We start from the raw sequence: 11,956 nt of genomic DNA, 5'->3' as shown, positions 1-11,956 counted from the left end.
TGCCAAATGCATTCCACACAGCAAATGCAAAAGGTACATAAATTGTTTGGTACTAAAATGCTACCGAGAACACACCATTTATGTACAGCAACTTCAAAAGAAAGCATTTGCAATTTTTCAAGTATCTGTACTTGTATCTCTGCGGAGTGGCATTTAGGAGATTCAGGACTGGTCTCTGAATGAGGCATGAGATTTGAAGGCTATTAATAGTACAAACATGAAAAAGCACACATAGGTAACTCCTTTTAAAAGCCCTCCCTAACTACAAATTTTCAGAGACAAGGTATGAGTCCTCCTCAGATCTAGTTAACTGTCTTTTGAAGTCTCCAAATAGCATGTTTCTTTGCAAAATTAAACGTGCTCAGATAATACTGGTAGGAGCTGGCTTCTGTCCTTACTGTAGTAAGACCTACTGTACGTCTCCAAAAAAAATGTGAAATGCTTTGTTCAAGCAACTATTAGCTGAACCAGGCTGTAATTTTTTCTGTATCAGGCTTTACTTCACTCACAGGGCAGAAACCTGTGCAAGCCCTTGGGGTCAGCACCTGCCATTTTAAACTCTGAGGCCACAATTTGACATTATAACTGATCCAGTCTAATGGCCAGCTGCCACAAAAAGCAGCATTCATATCCTGGTACAGTCTTTTCTCCACGCTTTCAATCAAATCTAGTAACTGAGTGATCACAGTGTAAGCTGATTCAGCAACACACATATTTGTTTTTTCATTCATTTTTATCAGTAGGATCTTCGGCCATATGAGCAGCTGAATGGATGCATTTTGCAACCATGCAGCTCCTGGGGCCAATTCTCTGTAAGTGGCAAGAACATGCAGATGAAGAACAGAGAAAAAGCAGGACCATCATTTACTATTTGTGATGCCAAACCACACCGCAACACAAAGCTAACCAAAAACACTGCTGAAAATGAGACAAGAAGAACTTAAGGCCACATGCCACCCCACTGGAGAAGCTGAAGCACGGACTCTCACAACTAAGTCCTTACATCACACCGTTTGGCTGAAGACAGCGAGACGCCAAACAGACAAGGGTCTGGACAAGGGTCCACATCAGCGGACCTTTAGCTGAATTTAGGGCCAATCCACTTCTGTGAAACTACAGCCTCAGCTTACCTGGGAGCCACATTTGAGACACAGCCATATGTCTGAGGGTGCCACGGGCTCCCCGTCACTCATGCGCCTCTCCTTCAGACACTCTGCACAGATGGCCCAGAGGCTCTGCGCCACCGCCCGCTTCACATGCTGCACGTCCACCGCCTGCCTCACGTGCTGGCACGGCAAGCCTGCGGAACACAACACGCTCGCTTGTAGCCACTGAAAGGAACACCTACGAAAAGGAGCACGTGCAAACTAAAAGACCAGTTTTCAACTAATTCAACACTAGGGACAAAAAAGAGCCAAGAACTAAAACAGGAAAAAACAGCCAGCTGCTCCCCATGGCCGAATTTTATGAAGGATCTGTTTCAGACCTTCTATAATGAAAATCTTTTTCAAACGCCACCCCTTAAAAACAGATAAACTACTTTGTACAAAAGTACAAGGATTGCTTTTGTATAAAATTAATTTCCCTGTTTTTTTGTGTTTGTTTGTTTTGTCAACAATAAGATGCTGCATGCATCTATTTTTTTTGCATGTGACATGAGCCACTAATGTCTTTTTCAGCCCATAAAGATTTTCAAACACCCATGCACCCCTCCTACAGCTGCCCGTTCTGAGCATGAATACCAACCATCATTCTTGTCAGTCGTATTTTTTCACAAATTACCCTACAGTCTCACAAAATAACCCACGTTTGAAGGAAATTCTGAAGGCCATCTCATCCAGACCCTTATTCAAAGCAGAGCCAAATACAAATTTAGATCTAGTTGCTGATGGTTTTGTTCAGCTGAGTGTTGAATGTTCTCAAGGATGAAGGTTTAGCCAACTCACTATAAAATCAGTTTTGTCTGACCACCCTCACAATAAAAACAGAATAAATTTCCTGATACTGAGGCAAATTTTCCTTGCCCTAACTTTTGTCTGTTGCTTTTAGTCCTTTCACTGTGGACCTCCTAGAAGAGTCTGCCTCTGCCTTCTCTATAACCACCTATCAGGTAGTCAAAGAAAGAAACCATTCTTTCACTCCTCTGACTAAAGAAAGCCATTCCCTTCAGCCTTTCTTCACGAATCATGTTGTCAATCTCCTTGGAGAGATGAGTGGAGGGGGTGACCCCATTGCTGGAATCACTCAGACAAGTCAATGTCTTTCTTAACAGGGAGACCACAACTGGACACAATACTCCATATAAAGCCTAGCAGGACCCTAAAGGAACGGTGTACCTCACCCTGCCTCGAGTTAATGCAGTCCAGCACACAGCAGGCAGAAGCAGCACCACATGCTTTCATTCAGCATGTACACAAGGACCCTCAGGATCTTTTCTGCAAAGCTGCTTACAAGCTGTTGGCTGCGATCCTGTAATTGCATGTGGTCATTTTGGCCCAAGTGCTGAACAATCCACTTGCCTTTGCTGAACTCCAAGAAGTTTCTGCTAGCCCATATCTCCAGTCAGTCTAGGCCACTCTGAATGGCAGACCTACCCTCCACCATACCAGCTGCTCTCTTCAATGTGTTGTCATGAAAGTGCCAGAGCACAGCCTGGCAATGGCATCACCCAGCTCTCTCAGCACCTTCAGATGCATCCCATCTGATCCCATGGACTTGTGCACATCCAGTTTGCTTAACAGCTCTCAGTTTTCTACTCCGGAAAATGCTTAAATCCCGGAGTCTGCTGCTAGGCCCAGGGAGGACCAAATGCAGAATTTACAAGTGAAGGCAGAGGCCGAGGATAGATTGAGTTCCTCAGCCTTTTCCCGTGTCCCCAAGTCCCTTGCCCCCTCAAACAGCAGGTCTACACTTGCCTTAGCCTTCATTTTACCACCACAGGATCCATACAAGCCCACCTTACTCTACACACCCCCCATCAGATTCAGCTCTGAGGCTGGCTCACCTAATGCCATCCCTGCACACTCAAGGCTCCTGAAAGGGCAGACCGAACCTGCCTCCACCCTCTCTGCCTCCGAGCTCAGCTGGAAGCTCCCTATTCACCCAAGCACCTCCTGCCACGCATGCCTGACCTTCTACACACAGGAAAGGACCATTCTCCTGCTTCAAAGAGGTTGTCATCAAAGATCAACCAACTCTCCAGCCCTTCAGGGTAGTCACATAGTGTAACAACCGATCATGTCATAAACACTTGACTGGGGATATTTCTGTTGTAAATCCTAGCAAGAAGAGTATTTCATGGTACTGCTGATTTGCGGTTTTCATCAGTCAACACGCAAGTTATTAGCCCACAAGCTCGGGGCCAAACATCACCTAATGTATTTACCTGAAATATCATCTGAAGAGTCCTCATCCTGTGGCCTGTTAGGCCTTTTGCTTCTCTTCGGTTTCTCGGGGTTGGCCCTTGATGGATCTTTCACCCGCATCTGTTACTCACTAGGAAAGAAACAGAGGTTGCTGCATTGTCTAAATGCTTCATCAAATGTCGTATTTTTGAACTCTAAAAGCATGAGATCAAATCATCCATTCAAACGTCACAAACATGGTTTTAGTCTTTGACTTATATCAGCTATTGTGTAACAAGGAGCATGAATGTGTCAGGAACGACCTCTTCAGAATGCTGCAAGATCAGCGAGTTGCACTGCGTGACATTCTGAATTCTATCTGCAGCTACAGGGGGCACATGCTTCCAGCCAGTGGTGCTGGAGATGCTGGGATTTTCTTTATTTTGAGCCCCAAAAATATAATTTTTTATAAAATAAAAAAAAATTATTTTATATGAGCCCCAGTCATACCTTACCAGAAAAAAACTTCATCAAAATAAAAGCTTTTGTTCCATAACAAATCTCCCTTAGGAAAGGTTTCAGTCACCATTTACTCTTGTACATTCCCTAAAAGCTTCTGAACAATTTCAAACATTTTAATAAAACACAAAAGTCTTCCAAATCTCATGAAAGTGTCCTCTCCTATGAGTGAAGACAGACTGGAGTGTAAGCTGACCCCTCTATTAAACACCAGAGAATCCATACAGCCCAAGTCTCTTATAGGAAATTTGGGTCATTAATCAAGGACACTTATGAGGAACAGGATGAAAAGATAAATAATTGCCACTAAAGTAGAAGAAAAAAATATCCTCAGATATTTCAGCACACTGATCATTTAATCAAAATTCAAATGTGAATTCACTACAGGAGCATAGCTGTGTATCACACAAACAGCTTCTGAGGCTTAGTTTACAGATTGTCTTTTAACAATGTGTTTTTATTAATAAAAAGAAATTTATATTTTCATATAGAAGGCATACAGATGCAAGGCAGTCAAATATTCATACATTGCAAACCTATGAGCCATTCTATTTAGAAAAAATGTCTTGTGTGCCACAAACAGATCAATAATGTCACCCGAACCACCAGTACCAAACAGTTTGAACTGTGGTAGCTCATTTAGGTACAGCAAACCTCTAAAATAGCCTACATTTAGGAACAGCGAAAGATATATTCTTGCTTCAGATCTAGGTACGTTTCCAAAGTTTAAAAATTTGTCTCCTTAGGTTTTTTATCTTGATTTAGATGCACTTAGATCTTCGTACCACTGAATTTCTGAGAGACACAGGAATTGACCTGTGTATTAAGCTCCATACTCCCCCTCCTGTCTTATCCACTAAGCCAATCAGCAGAACAGTCATCAATATCCAAACCAGACTACCACCACGGGCACCGCCCTCACTGAAGTGAAGCAGGCAATCTAGACCTCAGAGCTCTTCTTCCAGGTTCCTATAGATCTGGACAGATGTCTTTGCATCTGCCACACATACTATTAGTGCTGGAGGTTTTCTGCATGAACGTATCAATTAGAGATTTGCTTTGCACAAGAAACTTTTACCCTACTTCCTTGCATCAATGGCTTCATGTCTCCTCAACCTTCCAAAACGCACTTCATTTTTTTTTTGCACAATGCTACATTTACATCGCAGTTTATACTGTATTAAACACTATATTAAATGTCACGATCTTACATTACAGATTTCCAAATTTCCTGTACTTAAGGGTATAAACCTTCAAAGGCATTGGCATGCAAGTGAAGAATGTCACTGAATTCAGCTTTGCTGATTTTGTAGGTTCATAATGCATGTCCTTACAATAAGAAAGATCTGAATATCCCAGCTTTTGTCTACAACAAAAAATATATATATATTCAACATATATGAATATATATACACACATATATTCAACAAATTTTAGCACATCTAATGTACTCCAACAGCTGTGCATCACAGAATCCCTAGAACGTGGAAAGGTGTTTCAGACCCAAACAACTTCCAACAGAGCACTTCTGCCCTGGCACCTTATCACATACCTCCAAGTTTCACATGAAACTACCCATCACCACTTGTCCCACTGATGCTTAACAGAGCACAAGATTCACCGAGGCGTTCATCAAACAGTGAGGCTGATAGAGTTGCTCTTAGAAACACATCATTTTACACTAAGTTATATAAAAAGTCCACAGCAAAAACTGCAAAAATATCCTCCCTAAAGGAATGCAGTTGTGTTTAGGTTGCTCAACATTGACATAAATGATCTACGAGTTCATTTCAGCATAACAATTTTTATCTCTTTGGACAGGTTACGTAAAACCGTCCAAACTGCAGATTTCACCCAAATGGAAGTCTTGTTCATATCAGTACATTTTGAGAGCTCAGATAACCTCATGAAAGATCAATTATGGGCCCAACCAGCTGAAGTACAAGCAAGCCTTTACCACCTGTGAAAGCCTGTGGCCCACAGGTCAGCTGATACGATTTGGATCAGGGCACACACGGCCCACTGCTGCACCCCCTCTCTCGGGTCCTTCAGGACACGTGGAAAAGAGGGAGTGTCCGCTGGTACCCACAACGACTGGAAACGTGGCGTTGCTAGCACAACATAATCACCCTGGCGTTAGAAATGAACACCAGCAGAAGCAGCCAGCCTTCACTCTGCAGGACTGGGAACCCACCAAACAACCCCAAGACTCTCCAGCCCTTTCCAACCCCAGTAAGAGCAGGCAGAACAAAAGGTAACACGGACCATTAGATTAATCGGTTCTCATGAACACATATAAACAGCCATCCATCAGATGATGTTTACTGACCTCTGAGCCCCTGGAAAAGCCACAGCATATCAAGGACCTAGCCTGGTTTTGAAAAGCACGTAAGTAGGATGAATGGGTAAGAATGACGAGCTGCTCAGCACCCATCCACAAAGCAAGTAGATACACAGTACTGTCTGCCCTTTTCCAGTATGTTTTGGGGCAGAGAACATTGCAGTAAAAGATCTCATTTAACACTGAAAAACATGACCATTTCAAAATCAAAATGTTTACACCAGGAATCTGTTTATTACATTTAATTGAGATAAACGAGGAAGAAACCCAAAATCCTTCAGAAGTTACTGCACAGAAATATTTGAGTTTATGGGGAAATAAAAGATTGAGATTTTACTGGAATGAAAACCCTGAACAAACACAGACCCAAGAAAGCATAAAATACAGCTAAGAAAAAAGCAAGAGAGAAATTCTGTAGGTTTCTGTTAACCATAGGCACAAGACATTCAGGACACATGGGCAGAGGAGAAATTAACGATTTACACAAACGAAACCTGAAGGTCCACTGGACCTGACGAGATGCACCCACGGGTCCCGAAGGAACTGATGGACAAAGTTGCTAAGCCACCATCCATCATATTTCAGAAGTCACGGCAGTTTGGTGACGTTCCCACTGAGTGGAAAAGGGGAGACACAACCCCAATTATTAAAAAGGGAGAAAAAAAGATGACCCAGACAACTATAGGCCAGTCAGTCTCACCTCTGTGCCTGGCAAGATCATGGCCAGCAGTTCAAAGGAGCTGACTCTCCCCCTCTACTCCACTCTCGTAAGACCCCTGGAGTATTGTGTTCAGCTCTGAAGCCCTCAGCATAAGAAAGACAAGGATCTGCTTGAGAGGGTCCAGACAAGGGCCATGAAAATGATCATGAGGTTGGACCAGCTACCCTACAAAGAAAGGCTGAGTTTGGGCTGTTCAGCCTGAAGAAGAGAAGACTCTGGGGAAACCTTATAGTGGCCTTCCAGTACTTAAAAAGGGCCTACAAGAATTACGAGAAGGCACTCTTTATCAGGGAGTGTAGTGACAGGACAAAGGGTAACAGTTTTAAATTGAAAAAGGATAGATTCAGAGTAGATATTAGGAAGAAATTCTTTACCATGAGGGTGGCGAGGCACTGGAACAGGTGAAGTTGTGGATGCCTTGTCCCTGGAAGTGTTCAAGTGCAGGCCTAATGGGGCTTTGAGCAGTCCAGTTCAGTGTCCCATGGTGTCCAATGGCAGGGGAGGTGGAACCAGCTGATCTTTGAGGTCACTTCCAACTTAAAACATTCTACAATTCTACAAAAATTAACTTGATACACTGAATATTAAAAACCATGGTAATACTCCCATAATTTGCCTCTTTCCAAACCATTCTCCTGTTTTTTTCAGTATGCTCAATAAGCAATTTGTGGCTACAGCCATCAGCTGCCGAACGTCCTAACGGAGTCAGACTCTTTTTCCCTGTGCAAAAAAAAAAAAAAGTCTCCATGAATCCTTGCTTGGAAGTTTCTTTTTGTGATGGAACACCAAATACATAAAGTTTTTAATTTTGTATACACCAAACCAAGTAACAGTGCAAATTGTATTTGACTAATGAATCTGACAAATAAAAAAAAATCCTGACTTTGTAGAAAAATCTGAGTTCAGAGGGTATGTTAGTTCCATCCTGACCTCTACCTGGCACACAGTAAACATCTTAAGTAGAAATTATGCAGTTTCATAAGGAAAAAAAACAGAGCTAAATCTCTTCCTTTTAAACAATCATTCTGTAACAAAGTAATAACTAGTCCATGCCAAAGCTTTTCAGATTCCCTGAGTTCAGCATACAAGACTGTGAAGTGTAATCATCATCACTTACTATTCTTGGTTTACTTTTTACTTCTTAAAAGACTCTTAAAGCCCATCTGCCTACTAAAAGCTGATTAAGAACAAAAGCTCCTCACTACAACTGCTCACTTCCACCTATTTAGAAAGAACAAACCATTTCAAAAGTAGCAGAATGATCTGCCCACCTAACTTCAACAGCTTCAAATCCGACAGTACCAATAATTAACATGCTAAATTTCTTAAGTTAAATCTGAGGTATGTCTAGACTATTTCAAATGCAAGGTCTGCAAGGTCTAGAAACTATCCCTCAAATAGTCTTTATTTAACAGCATTAATATTTCTATACTTAGAAATGCACCCTGTACATAAACTATTTATTTAGAAATTAAAAATGTTGGATCTATTTCCTAAAATAAATAATTGCAATTTTAAAAAATTTTATATTTTACTGGGACTCAGTGAAACTAGGACCAATAAAAGATAAAAGGCTAGTGTAAACTAGAATTCACTTTTCTGTTGGGAAAAAAAAAAACAAAACACAAAACAAAACCAACACCAAGCAGCTCATTCTTCTTCACAGCACCATTATATAAGGCAGGTGGAGAAGGAAACTGTCTTCACCGCTTAGATTTCCCAAAACCTGTTCCCATCTCATCATCCTGCACTCCTTACTTAGAGGTTAAGTCCCTCCTCCTACACTTTCTGCAGCTCACTTGCTAAATTTTGAAATGTGGCACCTTAGAGAGTTTTCCCATGCTGTACCTTCACTATGATGCTTTTAAGAAAGCCGAACCAATCACCAGTATGCTACAGAAATAACCTGCTGTGCTGACTACTGCCTTATCACCGCTCCCACCTGCCAAGATCCACCTTTTCCCTCCTCTTGTAACTAGTGTGCCAGCCGCTCAGGCAAGTGTCACAGTTAGGTATTACACAGATAAGAACACATCACAACATTTTTTCCTGATTCTCAATTAACTAGAAGGATTACACTTGTACTAGCAAAATGCAAACTAGAAGATGAAACCGGTGCGATAACCACCAGCTCATACAAGCACACTCACCCTACGAAATGCAGCCAAGTGATCCTACAGATCATCTCCAAGTACTATTTTGGACACAGCAAGACTCCCAGCAGGACTGCCCATTAAGTATGAAACCAGTATTGTCAATTATTTCATCAGTGAGCACCTGAATCCAAAGAAGATGGAGCAAACACATTTACCTCAATCCCTCAATTCGTCTGAGAGATCCTGAACTCCAGCTGTCTCACCACTTGTAGTCAAACTTTCAAGTTAAAATTATACCATTTTATGTTGCTAATGGGGAAAAAAAAAAGCATATAACTGAAAAGGCATAGCATCCACTGAATTAAATGAAAAATTAGCACTTTGATGTAACTTAACTGAACTGTCCAGCTGTCAAGAGCAGCCTGGCACCAAACACGGCACAGAGGTGCAGATTAAGTCCAAAGGGCAAGTTGCTCCACAGCACACCTGTGAGGGGTCTTTACGAGCTCCCACCTAACTGTCAGAATACAGAAAGAAGAGCCCCATACAGGTCAGCAGCGCCAGATCCTCTGCAGAATTGCTACATGTTTTGATGGAAGCTGCAAGCTGATATGTTCTGGATGTCTGTTCCAAGCGTTACCTGTGGCATTTTGGCTTGCTCGCTGCTAGATCAAATGTCACCCAATCAGAACAACTACCACATCCATCACGGTGGGCAGCTGGGCAGTGTCACCCATCAGCGGGCCAGGAGGCTGAGCACTCTGACAGACACCAAAACCTTTGCGGCTAACAAGCCCCTGCTGCCTGCTAGAGCAGTAAAAGGACCAGAACTACTGACTGGTAGTGGCAGCAACACTTCTTCCCCTGCAAAATGTCATCTGAAATTCTGGAAGTGTCATCTCCAAGATTTCCTAGCCCAAAGGCACATCACACATCCTACGCCGTCACTGGAGCTCAAACGTCAATCCTGACACTGTACTGCAGTCCTGAAAGGGTGAGACACTGATGCACTTTTTGCACAAGGAGTGAGATGGAGCCTTCAGTCAACGAGATAAAACTTTCCAAGAGACAGGAAAAATTCCACATCATTTCTCACTTCCATTAATCTTTTTTATCCAGCCACCCATGCTAAACATGGTCTGTCAATGTTCATGTTTGCATCCTACACAATCCCCCCCAAATTCACTACCGAAATCTTCTTGCCACAGAAAGACCACTTCCAAGGACGAACAGAAACCAGATGTGTCCCAAAACAATAATGGAAAGACTCTATAACTGGGTTTACAACTAAAGCAAATTAGAGGATTGAGTGGGTAAAAGGAGTAGCATTTTGATGACTTCTTTTTGCTAGTACCTTGCAGCAAAAGTCTTACAGAACATTTCCAGGTTATCTCTGCCAATATCCAATCTCATAAAGCAAACTGCAACTTTTGCTTACATTCTCTATCCCACCTTAAAGGGATAAAAAATTGAAAAATATGAACATACCAAGAGGGGAAAACCATTCATGGTCTAACATGGATTTTCCTACAAATTCATGCTTTAACAAGCAAAATACCTAAGTATCATGAAAAAAGCCATGGCTTATAACTAATGATTTTGTCCTGCAAATGTAAACTTCGTATGTGAAAAGGCAGTCAGATGACTGAGCTGACATGGATTATGCACTCACATCATACAAACACCAACACAGGAGTGCCCCACCCCAGAAAACCCAAGGGTGTAATAACTGCAACAGCGAATTCACAGTGTCCTGGCAGGATAACCATGTGGATCAAAACTGGGAAAAAAAGAGGTCCAAGATGTCATAAGGGAATATGAAGGGCCATATGAGCAAGGGTGAACTTCAGAGAAATGCTAACTCTGTGAAGTCTGGAAAAAAAAAAAAAACTGCAGTCGCAGCACAGTGTGTGAGACTGCAGGCTGGAGCACACACAAGGTAAGACATTAAAAAAGTTTAGACTCCCGCTGTATCCCTGGTTAGAGGGCTGCATTAGAGCACAGGAAGGAATACAACAGCTGCGGTAACTCCTCATCTAGTCTGGAAGGGTGTTTTGGGAGATAGCTAATTAAAAGGGGTAAAACATGTAAAACTGTAAAGGACTACAGAAAACTAGTTTGAGCTCTTTGAAAGTCAAAGTCTTGCCACTAATAGCAAAAAAATTAATTCCATTTTCTTCCTCCACACATACTGCCCCAGTTTGTTTTGATGGCATATCTGAAGTGGAACAACTTGTCCTCAATCTATGATTGATGCTCACAGCAAAACCCGTGAGACACTAGCTGCACTTCTGTGAATCACACTGAAACAAAGCTAAAGAACACCAGCTCTTTCATATTTCAAGAAGAAATCTGAAAAAAATATTTACAACTGTAGTAAACTGCAGAGCAGTTTCACAAAGGCATATTCTGTTATCACTCTGGCACACGCTCATGCCACTACGTTTCCATTTAAAAAGCTGGAAAACGAGGGCAGAAAGAATCCTTTAAACCCAACTCTGGTTCATATGCTTGTATGAGAGGACTGCTTAATGGAATTGGGAAACACTTGTAGCTAAAGATGACACGCAACAAGACAGTGCTACACCTGGCTTGACGTCTTAATTCTTCTGCACCCGTGCCTGTCGTGCGAGTAGCAACATATTTATAACAAGAGCAGGATGAAGCCCTGAAGTAAGGGACAGCAACAGCAAAAGACCAAAGGAAGTTCTAAAAAAAAAAGAATCTAAGAATGCCAGAATCAAAGCATCAACTGAAATAAAAGGTGCAGGGTTGCAGTTAAGGGTCTAAACTACCACGTGCCTCCGATTAATCGCGAGGACCGTCACCAGGCTGCCATTTAAACACCCGGCGCGTACCTCACCCTTTGCCGAAATCTGAACTTGGGGTCGGGGGGCCGCGGGACCGTGCCGTGGGGGCCGCGTTCGCACGCCCA

At 42.3% G+C, this 11,956-nt stretch overlaps 1 protein-coding gene across 1 annotated transcript in view; it reads right to left on the bottom strand.

The window, feature by feature from the left end:
- USP45 (ubiquitin specific peptidase 45) overlaps positions 1-3,485 on the bottom strand; it is a 44,847-nt gene extending 41,362 nt beyond the window's left edge. The window contains exons 1-2 of the mRNA XM_008942801.1: positions 3,386-3,485; positions 1,131-1,300 (exon numbers count right to left, since the gene is read on the bottom strand). Coding sequence (XP_008941049.1) covers positions 1,131-1,300; positions 3,386-3,485 — 270 coding nt within the window. The remainder of the gene's footprint in view (positions 1-1,130; positions 1,301-3,385) is intronic.
- Positions 3,486-11,956: the final 8,471 nt, after the last annotated feature.

Source organism: Merops nubicus, unplaced genomic scaffold (assembly GCF_000691845.1).
Source record: "Merops nubicus isolate BGI_N331 unplaced genomic scaffold, ASM69184v1 scaffold40426, whole genome shotgun sequence".
Classification (NCBI taxonomy): domain Eukaryota; kingdom Metazoa; phylum Chordata; class Aves; order Coraciiformes; family Meropidae; genus Merops; species Merops nubicus.
This window is presented reverse-complemented; position numbering and strand designations above follow the sequence as displayed.